Source organism: Lepus europaeus, chromosome 17 (assembly GCF_033115175.1).
Source record: "Lepus europaeus isolate LE1 chromosome 17, mLepTim1.pri, whole genome shotgun sequence".
NCBI lineage: Eukaryota > Metazoa > Chordata > Mammalia > Lagomorpha > Leporidae > Lepus > Lepus europaeus.
The window spans coordinates 61,236,969-61,255,261 of record NC_084843.1 but is presented as its reverse complement, the minus strand read 5'-3'; the positions used below and the strand labels follow the sequence as shown (position 1 = coordinate 61,255,261).

At 44.0% G+C, this 18,293-nt stretch overlaps 1 protein-coding gene across 1 annotated transcript in view; it reads left to right on the top strand.

The window, feature by feature from the left end:
- Positions 1–18,293, top strand: part of MICU1 (mitochondrial calcium uptake 1) — a 230,390-nt gene that overhangs the window by 141,106 nt on the left and 70,991 nt on the right. Inside the window, exon 8 of the mRNA XM_062214805.1 lies at positions 7,235–7,432. Coding sequence (XP_062070789.1) covers positions 7,235–7,432 — 198 coding nt within the window. The remainder of the gene's footprint in view (positions 1–7,234; positions 7,433–18,293) is intronic.

The following is an 18,293-nucleotide window of genomic DNA, read 5'->3' as shown; positions in this document are numbered from 1 at the left end:
GATTTATATCCTGGCCGGTCCTGACACTGATGCTCAATACCAGTTCACTAGCATTAGAAAGTTCTTCAGTTCTCACACCCTGGCGGGTAAATGAATTATGCATTGCCCTCAAATAGAAGAAGCTTTGTTCTCATGTCTCTGTCCATTTTCTGTCACGCTAACAGAATATCTGAGACCAGTAATCTGAAAAGAGTAAAGGTTTGGGGCAGGTGTTGACACAACAGGTTAAACTGCCACTTGCGATACCAGCATCTCATGTTGGAGTGCTTATAATTGAATCCCACCTCTGCTTTCAATACAGCTTCTTACTAATGCACAACTTGGGAAGCAGTAGATGATGGCTCATGTACTCGGGTCTCTGCCACTCATGTGGGAGATCCGGATGGAATTCCTGGCTTCAGCCTCACTCAGCTTTGGCTATTGTGGGCATTTAGGGAGTGAAGCAGCAAATGGGAGATATTCTCTCTCTCTTTTTTTTTTTTCCTTAAGATTATTTATTTGAGGCCGGCGCTGTGGCTTAACAGGCTAATCCTCCACCTTGCGGCGCCGGCACACCGGGTTCTAGTCACGATTGGGGCTCTGGATTCTATCCCGGTTGCCCCTCTTCCAGGCCAGCTCTCTGCTATGGCCAGGGAGTGCAGTGGAGGATGGCCCAAGTGCTTGGGCCCTGCACTCCATGGGAGACCAGGAGAAGCACCTGGCTCCTGGCTTTGGATCAGTGCGATGCGCCGGCCGCAGCGGCCATTGGGGAGTGAACCAACGGCAAAAAGGAAGACCTTTCTCTCTGTCTCTCTCTCTCACTATCCACTCTGCCTGTCAAATAATAAATAAATAAAAATAAAAATAAAAAATAAAATTAACATGACTTTAAAAAAAAAGATTATTTATTTGAAAGCATTACAGAGACACACACACACACACAGAGAAATCTTCCAACCTGGTTCACTCCCCCAATTTAACAGCCAGGGCTGGGCCAGGCCAAAATCAGGATCCAGGAGCCTCATTTGAGTTTCCCACATGGGTAGCAGGGGCCCAAGTACCTGGGCCATCTTCCAGTGCTTTCCCAGGCACATTAGCTGGGAACTGGATTGGAAGTGGAGCAGCCAGGGATTTGAGCCAGTGTCCATATGGGATGCCAGCACTGCAAACAGCAGCTTAACCTGCCACGCCATAGTGCTGGCTCCAGAAGATATATTCCCCCTCTCCCTCTCTCATCCTCCCTCCCTCCCTCTCCCTCTCCCTCTCCCTCTCCCTCTGCCTCTTATTTTAAAATAGAGGTTTATTTATCTCACAGTTCTGGAGGCTGAGAAGTCCAGGGTTAAGGTGCTGGTATCTGGTTGAGGGCTTGCTTGCTGCTTCCTAGCGTGGCAGGGGCATCACGTAGTGAGAAAGAGTAAGCTTGCTGGCCCAGGTGTCTTCTTACAAAGCCACTAATGCCATCCTGGGGGCCCCACCCTCATCACCTCATCTAGTCCTAATCACCTCCCAGATGTGCCACCTCCAGATACTGTCATGTCATGAACTTTTGTCAAATTTCCCTCCCTGTTACTGCTGCCACATTGCCAGCCTAATTTCAGCACATGAATATGGGGGAGAGGGATGGGGTACATTCTAAGCCTCTGATTTTCTTATATTTTCAACTTAAAGTCTTGAGATCTTCAATTTAGATAACTGTAAATTTCATTGTATACCTATCTTGGAAGTCTTCACATGCATGAGACATAAACATCAACTAATTTTATTTACATTGATGTAAAATGACCCCAGAAAAAAAGTCATAGTTACACTATTTATGATATTAATTTAGGTTATATGAAGCCTTAGAGATAATATACTGTAACTTTGCATTTTTCCTGTGGAAAAATAAAGTCTCAAACAAGTTAAATGACCTGCCTCAATTCTGATTTCACTACAAAATAACAAAATCAGACCCCATGTCTCCAGATTGCCCGTGAAGTGTCTTTCAGTTTTACTATTCCACCCTGAAGAGCCAGAGTTGTTTGTTCTTCATAGCGCACAGTTTGACCTACAGAATGATGGTGCATTCTTACTGAGATACTACCTACAGTAGATTGTTCATTGCAAAGCCTTCATCTCTGACTCTTTTCACCTTTAACACTTCAAAACCCACATTCTTTTAGGTATACTTCACTGCTTCCTTTAGAACTTTTTGCTATAAGAATATTCCAAAATGGGACCAGCATTGTGACACAGGGGTTAAGCTGCAGCCTTCAGTGCCAGCATCCCATATGGGCTCTGGTTCCTGTCCTGGCCACTCTACTTCCAGTCTAGCTTACTGCTAGTGTACCTGGGAAAACAGCAGAAGATGGCCCAAGTCCCTGGGCTCCTGCACCCATGTGGGAGACCTGGAAGAAGTTCCTGGCTCCTAGCTTTGGCTTGGCACAGCCCTAGCCATTATGGCCATTTGAAGAGTAAACAGTGGAAAAAGATTCTCTCTCTTTCTCTCTCTCTCTCTCTGTGTGTGTGTGTCCTTCTCTTTGTAACACTTTCAAATAAACACATAAATCCTTAAAAAAAAAAAAAAAAAAAAGCTTCCTTAGGCCAGCACTATGGCATAGTAGGTAAAGCCTCCACTTGCATCACCGCCATCCCATATTGGCACTGCTTCGTGTACAGCTACACCACTTCCAATCCAGCTCCCTGCTGATGGCCAGTGAAGGATGACCCAACTACTTGGGCCCCTACACTGGTGTGGGAGACCCAGGGGAAGCTCCTTGCCCCTGGCTTCAGATGGGCCCAGCTCCAGCCATTGCAGCCATTTAGGGAGTGAACCAGTGAATGGAAGTTCTCTGTCTCTCCCTCTCTGTGGTGCTACGTCTCAAATAAATACATAAAAATCTTTTTTTAAAAAAAAGATTATCCCAAAATTAGGGCAAGATTTGGCCTAGAAGTTAAAACACTTGTTGGGATGCTTGCACCCCATATCAGAGTCCCTGGCTCCATTTCCAGTTCCTGCTTCCTGCTGATGCAGACCCAAAAAGGCAACAGATTATGGCCCAAATAATTGGGTCCCTGCCTCCCACCTGGAGACCTAAATTGAGTTCCCAGCTCCTGGCTTTGACCTGGCTTAGCACTTGCCATTTGTGGTTATTTGAGGATTAAACCAGTGAGTGAGAGTCCTGTCTTTGTCTCTGTCTGTCTCTCGCATTCTCTCTCTCCCCACCCCCATCTGTGACAGTAACTAAATAAATTTTTAAATGGTAACCATTAATATGAGGAACTTAAAAGATTTTAAAAAGAATATGCCATAACTCTTTATCCAAAGAAGTTATGGGACATGTACTCTATAGAATACTATATAGCAGGCCGGCGCCGCGGCTCAGTAGGCTAATCCTCCGCCTTGCGGCGCCGGCACACCAGGTTCTAGTCCCGGTCAGGGCGCCGGATTCTGTCCCGGTTGCCCCTCTTCCAGGCCAGCGCTCTGCTGTGGCCTGGGAAGGCAGTGGAGGACGGCCCAAGTACTTGGGCCCTGCACCCCATGGGAGACCAGGAGAAGCACCTGGCTCCTGCCATCGGATCAGCGCAGTGCGCCGGCTGCAGCGCACCTACCGCGGCGGCCATTGGAGGGTGAACCAACGGCAAAAAGGAAGACCTTTCTCTCTGTCTCTCTCTCACTGTCCACTCTGCCTGTCAAAAAAAAAAAAAAGAATACTATATAGCAGTAAAAAACAATAAAATCCGGTCATTTGCAACAAAATGGAGGAATCTGGAAAACATCATGCTGAGTGAAATAAGCCATTCCAAAAAGGACAAATATCATATGTTCTCCCTGAACGGTGACAACTAACTGAGCACCAAAAAGGAAACCTGTTCAAGTGAAATGGACACAATGAGAAACAGTGACTTGATCAGCCCTTGTCCTGACTGTTGATGAACAACTTAATACTTTATCCCTTTTAGTATTTTTTTTGTTCTACTTAATACTATTGGTTGAACTCTGTAATTAACACACAATTATTCTTAGGTGTTTAAATTTAACGGAAAAGTGATCTCTGTTAAATATAGGAGTGGGAATAAGAGAGGGAGAAGATGTACAATTTGGGACATGCTTAAGCTGACTTGCCCCAAATGGTAGAGTTAGAAATGTGCCAGGGGATTCCAATTCAATCCCATCAAGGTGGCAGGTACCAATGCCATCTCACTGGTCAAAGTGATCAATTTCAGTTCACAGTTGATCATAATGATAGGTCTAAGAGTCAAAGGGATCACATAAACAAGACTAGTGTCTGCTTATAGTAAGAGAATGATCCAACATGGGAAGCGGGATACACAGCAGACTCATAGAATGGCAGATGTCCTAAACAGCACTCTGGCCTCAGAATCAGCCCTTAAGGCATTTGGATCTGGCTGAAGCGCCCATGAGTGTATTATAGGCATGGAAAGCCAAGACACTCTGGCAAAAAAAAAAAAAAAAAACACCTAAATGAAAGATCTCTTTTTTTTTTTTTTTTTTTTTTTTGACAGGAAGAGTTAGACAGAGAGAGAGACAAAGAAAGGTCTTCCTTTTTCCGTTGGTTCACCCCCCAAGTGGCCGCTACGGCCGGCACACTGCGCCCGATCTGAAGCCAGGGGCCAGGTGCTTCCTCCTGGTCCCCCATGTGGGTGCAGGGCCCAAGGACTTGGGCCATCCTTCACTGCCTTCCCAGGCCACAGCAGAGAGCTGGACTGGAAGAGGAGCAACCGGGACAGAATTCAGCACCCTGCCTGGGACTAGAACCCAGAGTGCTGGCGCCGCAGGCAGAGGATTAGCCTAGTGAGCCGCGGCACAGGCCTAAATGAAAGATCTCTGTGAGTGAGATCCCAGTGGAAAGAACATGCCATCCAAGAAGGAGGTACCTTTCTCTGAAGGGAGGAGAGAACTTCCACTTTGACTATGACCTTGTCTAAATAAGGTCGGAGTGGTGAACTCAAAAGGCTTCCATAGCCTTGGCAACTCATGACAAGAGCCTCACGTGATCACTGACGTCATAAACAAGAGTGTCAATTTGTTAAGTCAACAACAGAGGTCACTGTGCACTTACTCCTCATATAGGACCTCTGTCCTTAATGTGTTGTTCAATGTGAATTAATGCTATAACTAGTACTCAAACAGTATTTTACACTTTGTGTTTCTGTGTGGGTGCAAACTGATGAAATCTTTATTTAATATAAACTAAATTGATCTCTGTATATAAAGAGAATTGAAAATGAATCTTGATGTGAATGGAATGGAAGAGGGAGCAAGAGAGGGGAGGGTTGTGGGTGGGAGGGAAGTTATGGGGGGGGAAGCCATTGTAATCCATAAGCTGTTATTTGGAAATTTATATTTATTAAATGAAAGTTTAAAAAAAGAATATGCCAAAATGACAGTTTATTTTTCACTTGGATACAAGTCAGCATCCAGAATAACAAATCAACATCCCCCAGCAGATTGTATTCCTTAGCAAGCAGGCACACAGTTTATGATCAGTATATATTTGTCAAATTGATTTGTAAAACAATAAATAAATTTTATAACAAAATTTAAATTGCAAAAAAATTGAAATATTTGCTTGTTCTCTTAGTTCTTATAATTAATATAATGTTCTTGTGGGAAGGAAAATTCTTAACATTTTAACAATATAGTGTACCATTGATCTTTATTAATGGGATCTCAGCGTTACGTTAGTCTGAAAGACAGTGATGGGTTTTGTTTAAATCAGAGTGATATATGATGATGTGTCTGATCAAAATGGGAATAATAACTGATTTGTTGAATGCTCTTCCCATGGAAAACTCTTTAGGATATTAGCACACATGCATTGTCTCTCATTCTCACAACCACCCCGTTAATACAAAAAGTTCTGTTCCCATTTTATCAAAAGAAACTGAGTCAGAAGGGCTGAGTAGCTTGCCCAGATAGACATGACCAGTAATTTCTGCATTTGAAAAGGTCTTTCCTGACCACAGTCTTTTGCTCTTTCTACTTCATCATGCTATTATATGCTCAAAGATTACTCAACAAATTAGGAACATATAAGGGCATTGCATTTTTTTATTTCCTCATCTTTATTTCTTGGAAATGTTGTTTTTTATTTAAAGACAGTTTTTATTTAATAAATATAAATTTCATAAGTATAGCTTTTGGAATATAGCAGTTCTTCCCAACAATACCCACCCTCCCACCACCACTCCCGTCCCACCTCCTACTCCCTCTCCCATCCCATTCTTCATTAAGATTAATTTTAATTAACTTTATATACAGAAGACCAACTCTGTACTAAGTAAAGATTACAATAGTTTGCACCCACACAGACACACAAAGCATAAAGTACCGTTTGAAGACAAGTTTTACTGTTAATTCTCATAGTACAGCTCATTAAGGACAGAAGTCCTCCATGGGGAGCAAGTGCACAGTGACTCCTGTTGTTGATTTAACAATTGACCCTCTTGTTTATGACGTCAGTAATCACCTGAGGCTCTTGTCATGAGCTGCCAAGGCTATGGAAGCCTCTTGAGTCCCCAGACTCCGTCAGTATTTAGATAAGGCCAAAAGCAAAGTGGAAGTTCTCTCCTCCCTTCAGAGAAAGGTACCTCCTTCTTTGATGCCCCATTCTTTCCGTTGGGATCTCACTCACAGAGATCTTTCATGTAGGCCATTTTCTGCCACAGTGTCTTGGCTTTCCAAGGGCATTGCATTTAATGAAATAGATTACTGATGAGGTAAAATTCTTGGACAAATACATGATTTAAACTGTTTATAAAACACCTTTAGCATTTCAGTAGCAAAACACAATAGGCATTTGTTTATTCACTCCCATAAAATTTAAAATGAGTGATGGATAAACAGTCTCCAAGCATTTATTCAGGGACTGAGGCTCTTTACTTCTTGTGACACTGCCAACCTCATGTGGCTTCCCAGATAGAAAGAGCTTAGAGAACCATACTTGGATGGTTTTTATGGGCAAAGCCTAACGTGACATATGACTTGCACTTGCATTCTGGTGGCTAGAACTGGGCTCTGTAACCATATATCATCCCAGAGCAGATTGTGGAATAAAGTCTGCTGGTACCCAGGAAGAAGAGGAAATGAGTTAGGGAAACAGCTGGCCAGTCTCTGTCATAGCATCCTTCATATTTACACTGTACTGTTTAAACCGTATAGGCAAATAGTAAATAAGAGTTGTTATTCTTACTTTTCTATATTCTTTCACTTTGTAATGTTTTTCTGGATGGGGATTTGATTCTGTTTTAGGTCCAGAGCATCATTCGCTCCCAAACCAGCATGGGGATGCGTCACCGGGACCGCTCTACCACTGGTAACACCCTCAAGTCTGGCTTGTGTTCAGCCCTCACAACCTACTTTTTTGGAGCTGATCTCAAGGGGAAGCTGACAATCAAGAACTTCCTCGAATTTCAGCGTAAACTTCAGCATGATGTTCTGAAGCTAGAGGTAGGTGATCCTGAGACTTCAGGAGATCTATCACGTATACACTTAGGAGGGCCTGTGCTATAGGCATTCACTCGTCTCCCTCCTGCTGTGCAGCCTGATTGGTTTGAACCTTATCAGTGACAGCAGGTAGGTAATAACACGTTCTGTGAAAATGTCAAGGAGTAATGAGACTCTGGAACGGGGAGCCAACAGCGTCTAAATTGAAAAGCTTAGATGCCTTTGGATGCCCTGGCTGAGGGAAGAGGTTCCGGGGGCTGAGCGGTCCTCAGCCTGAGCAGATCTCCCCGGTTTTGTTAATGTGTGAAAGACACTAGAAGGTGATGGGGGTGAGGGGATTGGGGAATAATGTGTAAGCCTTGCTATCAACGTTTATGAATACCAACAGCTGGAAACACAAAATGTCAGAATATGTATGCTTGAAGTTGGAAAGGGATCTTCCTATGTTTGGGGAATGATGAAATTACTTTTCCACTTTTAGACCTTCATGCTAAAAGCTCTTTAAGAGGATTAGTATTTTCAGTATTTTTCCCCATGTGTGTTGAATTAAGTACATTTGGGGTTAATTGGCTGTTGGTTCTGTTCAATTCAAAACATTCAGCAACTGCATCTATGTGTATATACATTTCTGTCTGGACACAAAAAATGAGGTTTTTAATTTATTGATATTTTAAAATATTCTCTTTACGTGGGTATTTTTCAACCTCTTCTTTTGTTTCAATAGATGCCCTACTTTAATACTGTTTGAAATTTCCATTATGTACTGTGACTAAAAACACCAGAAAACATTGGAAGAAAGTGCTACTTTGTCTTGTTTTTAAAGATTTATTTTATTTACTTAAAACGCAGAATTACAGAGTGAGCTTCCATCCGCTGGTTGACTCCCCAAATAGCCATAACAGCCGGAGCTGGGCCAGGCCAAAGCCCGGAGCCAGGAGCTTCCTTTGGGTCTTCCACACGGGTCAAGGGTCAAACCCTTGGGCCATCTTCTGCTTCCTTCCCAGGCACATTAACAGGGAGCTGGATGGAAAGTGGAGCAGCCAGCCAGGTCTTGAACTAGTACCCATGTGGCTGTGCTAGTGCTGCAGGCGGCGGCTTTACCAACTACACCACAGTGCCGCCCCTCTAGTTTGTTTTTAAAACATGCATTTCACTTTGTTATCTGCTCTTCCTTCTTTCCCTGAGATTCTGATCACACCTTTTCCACCCACCTGACTGAGTTCAGACAGTTCGAAAAATCACAGCCAAATTCCAGTTATCCATAAGAATGCTGTTCTGTGTTCACACTCTAGGAGAAAAGCAGAAAGACGAGTAATAGGAAGGGTCAGATCAAACCTTAAATGTGCTTTTGTAATTGATTTTTGAAAATGATATAATTTATACTCAAGGGGCTGGTGCTGTGGCATAATGGGTAAAGCTGCTGCCTGCAGTGCTGGCATCCCATATGGGCGCCAGTTTGAGTCCCGGCTGCTCCTCTTCTGAGCCAGCTCTCTGCTATGGCCTCGGAAAGCAGTAGAGGATGTAGAGCAAGTCCTTGGGCCCCTGCAACCACATGGGAGACTTGGAAGAAACTCCTGGCTCCTGGCTTTGGATTGGCGCAGCTCCAGCCGTTGCAGCCAATTGGGGAGTGAACCAGCAGATAGAAGACTCTCTCTCTCTCTCTCTCCTTCTCCTCTCTCTATATAACTCTGACTTTCAAATAAATAAATCTTTAAAAAATAATTTAAGAATTTACCTCAAAAAATAACTCAAATAATGGAGCTCTGCAGTTGTTCCAGAGCTTCTTGTGCAGGCGCTTGTAGCCTCCTGATGGTGGCAGGTGCTGCGTGGATACGGAAGTCAGTGAATGCTGCCTGCGTTGAGCAGCTCCACAGCTCCCCGTCCCAGTTCCCTCGGCGCTGGCCTGTAGGTAACTTCCTCTGTCTAGTGCAGACCCGAAGCTAAGGAAGCATCAGGAAAGGAGGCCAGGTGGGTGCGTTTCAGCAGCTTGTCTCCGCTGCGTGCAGAGCAGTGTGATACATCAGCCTCGCTAACTGTTCCAAAAGAATTCAACAATAATTGAGGCAAACCCGATTATTGGGTCAGCTCTTCATTAACCACAAGAGTAATCATAAAGCAACCAGAAAACCTCAGTTTCCTAGTATTCTAGTTAGCTGAAGCTTTGTTTTTGTCTAGTTATACACAGAGAGCTTTCTCTCCAGGATAACCACCGTACTCTGGTTCTTGCCAGTTACCTTGCCACAGTAAACCATAGCAGATAATCAGCCTCAAAATAAAAGCTTACCGGAGCCAGCACTGTGGCCCAGTGAGATAAACCACAGTCTGCGGTGCCAGCACCCCATATGGCACTGGTTCAAGTCCCAGTTGCTCTACTTCCAATCCAGCTCCCTGCTAATGCACCTGGGAAAGCAGCAGAAGATGGCCCAAATCCTTGGGTCCCTGCCACCCACTTGGGAGACCTGGAGGAGGCTCCTGGATCCTGGCTTCAGCCTGGTCCAGCCATGGTCTTAGTGTGGTCCCATCTGGGGAGTGAACCAGCAGATGGATGATCTCTCTCTCTCCCTCTCTCTGTATCTATCTCTATCTCTCTCTCTCACTTTGACCTTCAGATAAATAAAAATAGATCTTTAAAAAAAAAATAAAAGTTCACAGAATGATTATATGTCTAACAGCATTGAAGCATTAGGCTTTTAGAAGTTTATTTAGAAATGTTAATGTTATCACATTATCTGAAATACTTGATACCAGCATTTCAGATTTCAGATTGCTTGGGATTTTGGAATATCTGCATATACATGATGAGATATATTGGAGATGGGACTCAGGTCTAAACATGAAATTCATTTAGGTTTCATGTATACTTTACACACATTACCTGAAGGTAATTTTATGTAATATTTTTAGTGCACTTGCATTTTGACTCCAACCCATCACAGGCAATCAGGTGTGGAGTTTTCCACTTCTTTTGTCACATCAGTGCTCAACAAGTTTGGGATTTTGGAGCATTTTAGATTCTAGTTTGTGTGTGTGTTTTGAAAGACAGTGATATGGCTGGCGCCGCGGCTCACTAGGCTAATCCTCCGCCTTGTGGCTCCGGCACACCGGGTTCTACTCCCGGTCGGGGCGCCAGATCCTGTCCCGGTTGCCCCTCTTCCAGTCCAGCTCTCTGCTGTGGCCCGGGAGTGCAGTGGAGGATGGCCCAAGTGCTTGGGCCCTGCCACACGCATGGGAGACCAGGAGAAGCACCTGGCTCCCGGCTTTGGATCAACGCGGTGCACCGGCTGCAGTGTGCCTGCCACAGCGGCCATTGGAGGGTGAACCAACAGCCAAAGGAAGACCTTTCTCTCTGTCTCTCTCTCTCTCTCACTGTCCACTCTGCCTGTCAAAAAAAAAAAAAAAAAAAAAAAGACAGTGACAGAGAGGGAGACAGAGGAAGAGATCTTCTAACTACTACTCCAAACTCAAATGGCCACAACAGCCAGGATGGCCCAGGCTGAAGCCAGGAACCAGGAATTCCATCTGGGTCTCCCACATGGGTGGCAGGAGCCCAAGCACTTGGGCCATCTTCAGCTGCTTTCCCAGGCACACTAATAGGGAGCTGATTTGGAAGCAGGGCTGCTGGGAGTCTAACTGATGCTCTGATATGGTATGCCAGCATCAGCATTGATAGTGCCACAATGCAGGCCCCAGGTTATAGGGTTTGGGGTTAGAAATGTTTAACCTATATTTTCACTCTAAGGAAATTGTGTTTTGTTCATTGATTTATGTTGGACTGGGTTTTTTTTATATAAAATACAGGGATACTTGAAAATGTGGAAAAATGGATATGAAAATTTAAGAAATTTTGGAATTTTTGTGTTTTTTCGTAATATGCAGTTTTCATGTACTTTTTGAAGTTTATGTAAGGATTTCAAAGTTCTTACACCAAAACAAACATCTTTTAATTCAGTTTTCCATGGACTTTTTGAAGTGCTCTTAAAGATGCTACAATAAAAAATACATATGTAAGTATACAAACTTAACTTTGTGAAGTTTGCATTCTTATAGGAATATTCCCATATATTTCTCAGAGTATAAAAGGAGTAGGTCTTGTCCAATAATTGCTGTGTAAGAGTTGTGGTGTATTCTGCTTCAGGTCGTATGCCATGGTCCCCAAGTATGCATACCCAGACTGGCCATCTTTGGAAACATTATAGCATCATCCAACAGTATCAATTATTTAACTTATAAATTATATAATTACAATTTAACCTAGAGATCCATAAGATGTAGTTACAGACTAAAGCACACAGTAGGATAGTACTTTTAACAAACTTTGAAGAGCAAATATGAGGTCAACCAACAGGCTGAGTAGGTGCTATTCTGACCACAATGTGGCCCAGTTCTCATTCCAGGAGTTTAGAGATAGTCCATAGGATTTTTACCTTATATTCTGAGATCAACTACAACTGAAAACTACTAACTTACTATATAGATTGCCAATGAGGTAAAAAGTTACATAGCAGATGAGAGATTTTATACATGTGTCATTTGCACATAGCCTACATCCACATGCAGAAGAAAAAAGAAGTAAAAGGCAGTTTATCTAAGATACTTATTCTAGAAGGCTCCCTTATGTTTGACATTGATTTAGGATTACCTGTAAGCATTTGACCAAGACACTCTAATTTCCAGTAAACAACTCTTCATATGAGAGGACTTATAAACTCTTTTTTGAAACAAACTAACATAATCATAATAAATAGTAAGCGTTCTGTAAGTGGTTATTAATCCTGAATTCTTTCTAAGTAATGGCATAAGTCTAGTGAATATGTACTTGTGTATCCATAGATCCTTATTTAAATTCTCATCATTCAGTACTATGTCTTCCCAACTAGATTTGTATTTCTTTGAAGAAGTAGAAATAGCAGAAAAAGGGGCAGCGCCGCGGCTCACTAGGCTAATCCTCCACCTGCGGCGCTGGTACCCTGGGTTCTAGTCCCGGTTGCCCATCTTCCTGTCCAGCTCTCTGCTGTGGCCTGGGAGTGCAGTGTAGGATGGCCCAAGTGCTTGGGCCTTGCACCCGCATGGGCGACCAGGAGGAAGCACCTGGCTCCTGGCTTCGGATAGGCACAGCGTAGCATCCGTTTGAGGGGTGAACCAACAGAAGGAAGACCTTTGTCTCTTGTCTCTCTCACTGTCTAACTCTGCCTGTCGAAAAAAGAAAAGAAATAGCAGAAAAAGCATAATCTTTAGTGCTAATGATACCTTGGTTAAAATTTTGGTTCTGTCATTCACTGGCTGTGTAACATTCGATGTGTCTTGGAGTCTGAGTTCTCATTTGTAAAACAGAGCAGTTGGCCGGCGCCGTGGCTTAACAGGCTAATCCGCCTTGCGGTGCCAGCACACCAGGTTCTAGTCCCGGTCGGGGCACCGGATTCTATCCCGGTTTCCCCTCTTCCAGGCCAGCTTTCTGCTATGGCCCGGGAAGGCAGTGCAGGATGGCCCAAGTCTTTGGGCCCTGCACCCACATGGGAGACCAGAAGAAACACCTGGCTCCTGGCTTTGGATCAGCACGATGCGCTGGCCGCAGCGGCCATTGGAGGGTGAACCAACGGCAAAAAGGAAGACCTTTCTCTCTGTCTCTCTCTCTCTCTCACTATCCACTCTGCCTGTCAAAAAAAAAAAAAAAAAAAAAAACACAGAGCAGTGTTTGAGATGACCTTTGTTAGGGGCTGAATTTATTCCCCCCAAATTCCCATGTTGAATCTGAAATCACAGGACCTCAGAATGTGAATGTATTTGGAAGTAGGGCCTTTAAAAGGTAATGAAGTGAAATCGAGGCCATCGAGGTAGGCCATAATCCAAGCTGACAGTTGTCCTTATAGGAAGAGGAAATTTGGACGTGCAGAAATACAGGATATAAATGTACAGCGGGAAGTGTGAAGAGGCAGCCGGAGGGCTGCCATCTGTAATCCAGGGAGAGAGGCCTCAGAGGAAACCAGCGCTGCTGTCACCTTGTCCTGGAGCACCGCCTCCAGAACCCTGGAGAAGTGAGCGCTGTGTAGTCTGCCCTCCCAGTCTGTGTGCTTATGGCAGCACTGTCAGACTAACGCTGTGTTCCTTCCTCACGCCGGTTGGCTTGTGTAGTATACATTTTTTTGTTTGGTTGGTTTTTGTTTTTTTAAAGATTTAATGTATTTATTTGAAACAGAGTTACAGAGAAAGGTAGAGAAAGAGGTCTTCCATCCGATGGTTCACTCCCCAGATGGCCGCAATGGCCAGAGCTGAGGCGAGCTAAAGTCAGCAGCCAGGAGCTTCTTCCCAGGTCTCCCACACGGGTGCAGGGGCCCAAGTAGTTGGGCCATCTTTCACTGCTTTCCCAGGCACATTAGCAGGAAGCTGGATCGGAAGTGGAGCAGCCAGGACTCAACTGGCACTCATATGAGCCAGGGCTTTAACCTGCTGCACCACAGCATCAACCTCATGTAGTATACCTTTTATTTTTATTTTATTTTTTTTAAAGATTTATTTTATTTATTTGAAAGACAGAGTTACAGAGAGAGGTAGAGACAGAGAGAGAGGTCTTCCATCCGCTGGCTCACCCCCCAGATGGCTGGAACCACCAGAGCTGCTCTAATCTGAAGCCAGGGCCAGGAGCTTCCTCCGGGTCTCCCACGCGGGTGCAGGGGCCCAAGGAAGGACTTGGGACATCCTGTACTGCCCTCCCAGGCCATAGCAGAGAGCTGGATTGGAAGAGGAGCAGCCAGGACTAGAACCGGTGCCCATATGGGATGCCGGCGCTTCAGGCCAGGCCGTTAACCTGCTGTGCCGGCCCCTGCATGTTTTTACCTTTTTCTGTGTGCCTTCTGCCATGGCAGTGGGCTTGTAGTATGTGTTGTCTCAGTTGAGTGATGGGAAGCCCCAACTTTCGTTTTGAAATGAGTTTCTGATAAAATATCTGGAAAATGGCAGTAATTTCTGTTTTTATGAAGCACTTCTAATTTCATTTTTAAAAGTTTGGGTAATTTCTCCCCTCACTGCGTTTGAAATGCAGTCTCACCACCACAGCTGAGAGGAAAATAGCAGTGATTAATAGTATCTTAATAACTTTTGTATGGGTTTTACAATTCATCCATTCATTCTGTCTCTTACAAGTTTTATTTCATTACTTATCTTCTTATCTAAAATTGCAGATAAAAGAGATTGATTGTTCCAAAGTTTTTCTGTGTTTTTCTCACAACAGTAGCTTTCAGACTGAAGAGAATGCTAATAATCTTTGCAAATTTGGTTTCCAGAAGGGTCAGGGAGTAGCCCATGAATATTTACTGAGTACCCACTCTTGGCCAGATACTTTACGTTTATTACAAGCCTTCTTTGTTTTAATTCTCATCAACCCTATCAGATTTGGTGGTATTACACCCATGTTCCACATTCAGGAGCTGAAACCCAAAGAGGTAAAATACATAACTGTTGGCCGGCGCCGTGGCTCAACAGGCTAATCCTCTGCCTTGCGGTGCTGGCACACCGGGTTCTAGTCCCAGTCGGGGCACCGGATTCTGTCCCGGTTGCCCCTCTTCCAGGCCAGCTCTCTGCTGTGGCCCGGGAGTGCAGTGGAGGATGGCCCAAGTCCTTGGGCCCTGCACCCCATGGGAGACCAGGAGAAGCACCTGGCTCCTGCCATCGGATCAGCGTGGTGCGCCAGCCGCAGCGCACTGGCCGCGGCGGCCACTGGAGGGTGAACCAACAGCAAAAAGGAAGACCTTTCTCTCTGTCTCTCTCTCTCTCACTGTCCACTCTACCTGTCAAAAAAAAAAAAAAATACATAACTGTTATATTATAGAGCCAGGATTCCAGTTCAGGTCTGTTCCACACTGTGTTTTAGGCTAAACTCTCTCTGCTCGTTATCTGATTAAAGTTACTGCTTTTGGTTGGAGATAAGGTCTCTGTGCCTTTGCAGGGAGGGAGGCTCTAAATAAAAAAAAAAAAAAATTTAAAGAAAAATAATTAGGAACAGAAAAAAGCTAAATTTCTACAGTCTCCTTTTCCCATTTCCCTTGCTGCTCAAATTGAGTCTTTTAAGTTAAAAGAAATCCACTGTTCTGGGCCCAGTGCTGTGCCATAGCAGGCTAAGCCCTTCTGTCTGTGGCCTGGCATCCCATATGGGTGCTGATTTCAAGTCCCCGCTGTTCCTCTTCTGATCCAGTGGAAGATGGCCCAAGTGCTTGAGCCTCTGCACTCATGTGGGAGACCCGAAAGAATTCCCTGGCACTTGGCGTTGGATTGGCCCACCTCTGGCCATTGCAGCCTTTTGAGGAGTGAACCAGCAGGTGGAAGACCTCTCTGTAACTCTGCCTCTCAAATTAAAAATAATAATAATAATAATAATAAAATCTGTTCTTTTGTTTATAAAATCTTAACTAGCTCTTGAATTTTTTTTTTTTTTTGACAGGCAGAGTTAGTGAGAGAGAGAGAGAGAGAAAGGTCTTCCTTCTATTGGTTTACCCCCCAAACAGCCGCTACAGCTGGGGCGCTGCGCTAATCCGAAGCCAGGAGCCAGGTGCTTACTCCTGGTCTCCCATGCAGGTGCAGGACCCAAGCACTTGGGCCATCCTCCACTGCCTTCCCGGGCCACAGCAGAGAGCTGGACTGGAAGAGGAGCAACCGGGACAGAATCCGGCGCCCCAACTGGGACTAGAACCCGGTGTGCCGGCGCCGCAGGTGGAGGATCAGCCCAGTGAGCCACGGCGCCAGCCCTTGAATTATATTTCATCATGAGAACCATTAACTTGTTAGATTTATCTTAAAGTATTTGAGAGAGAGTGAGCTAGCTAGGTCGATCCCTTTTGCTTTTAAACTGCCCAAGTGCTTACAGAGCCAGGAGCAAGGAATCCAATCCAGGTCTTCCATGTGGGAAGCAGGAACCCAATTACCTGAGCCTTCAGCACTGCCTCCCAGGGTCCCCACTAGTGGGAAACTGCAGTCAGGAGCCAGAGCTGAAAATCCAACCCAGGCTATCCCATGTGGGACACGGTTATCTTAATTGCTGTCTTAATTACTATCTTAATTGCCCACTCCCATACAAGATTTTTTTTTTACCTGTTTTAATATCCTTAATTCTGATGTATCTGTTTTGTTGTACCCTTTTTCTCCTCTGAGAACTCAAAACACATGGGTATAAAAGAATGCCTGAAGAATAGATGGTTGGATAAGATTGCAAATCAGGTCTTTTAGTGGGTTTTGTCCTTGCCTTGTAACTGAATGTCAACCTGATTGTCAAGTTTTTTTTCTTCCCCAAAATTGTGCTTAAAGATCCCACTACCACCAGCCTCTTCAGGTTTTTACCTCTCTTGGAGCCCCCTCCTCACCACTGTGCCAGGAGGTCTCTGACTTAAATAAATCTTGCTTTTAAATACAAAAAAAAAAAAAAAAAAAAAAAAAAAAAAAAAACCTGGTTGGGCTTTAAAGCTCTGTTTTGAAGTTTGTAAAAATTCCATCTGAAGCTGCTGAGGACTGTTGAGTTGAGTTCCATGGAGACAAGCGCCAAGTCTAATTCCAGTTAATATATTCATTAATTTCTGAAGACTGAAGCAAGCAGGATGTCAGTCAAAAATGAAAAGTAATAGAAAATTCTTTTGAAGAGTATGATTAATTTTAGTTTGGGGGAGAAAGGAGAAAGGGAACTGTCATGTAAAAGAAAAGCAAAAACTAATTTATACAAGAAGGAATAATCCAACTCCAGAATATAAAACAAAGGAACTGAAAAGTATTGACTGATAGAATTGCAATCCATAACGTGATCTCTTTTGTAAATTGGGGTTAACATGCTTATTTTATAACCAATCATAGTGCTGCATTTTAAGGGGGCATGAATATCAATTATCCAAAGGGAAGATGTGATTCAAAGGTTAGCAATAACTGTCATATATTCCCAGTCTTCAAGGAACAAAAATATTGAGGGGCCGGCATTGTGACACAGCAGATTAAGCTGCCACCCATGATGCTGGCATCCTATATGAGCACTGGTTCAAGTCCTAGCTGCTCCACTTCCAATCCAGCTTGCTGGTAATGCACCTGGGAAAGCAGTGAAAGATGGCCCGAGTGTTTGGGCCCCTGATACCCAAGTGGGAGACCTAGATGGAATCCCATGCTCCTGGCCTTACTCTGGCCCAGCCCTGGCCACTGGGGCCTTTTGGGTAGTGAACTAGCTAATGAAAGATCTTTCTCTGTCTCTCTGTAACTCTGCCTTTCAAGTAAATAAATAAATCTTTAAAAAAAAAATTGAGATGCCAGTGCTGTGGTTATGGGTTAAGCATCCACCTGTGGTGCCAGCATCCCATATGGGCACCAGTTCAGGTCCCGGCTGCTTCTCTTTCAATCCAGCTTTCTGTTACAGCCTACGAAAGCAATAGAAGATAGCCCAAGTGCTTGGACCCGTGCATCTGCATGGGAGACCAGGAAGAGGCTCCTGGCTCCTAGTTTCAGTCCGGCCCAGCCCTGGCCATTGCAGCCATTTGGGGAGTGAGCCAGCAGTAGATGGAAGATTTCTCTCTCTTTGCCTTTGCCTCTCCCTCTCTGTAACTCTGCCTTTCAAAAAATAAATACATCATATATATATATATATATATATATATATATATATATATATATGTGTGTGTATATCTATATATATATAAAACTAAATGATTAAAAGTGCCTCCAGTGATTGTAGACTCACCTACCCTTCAGGAATGGTTTTTTTTTGTTTGTTTGTTTGTTTGTTTTGTTTTCTGGGAAAGTGACTCCATTATGTAACCTCAGTGATGAGAATTGAATCAGTTTAATTAAATCTAGTAAGCAAATGAGATATTCAGTGGAATTTCCTTTAGCCTATTCTCCCATTTTT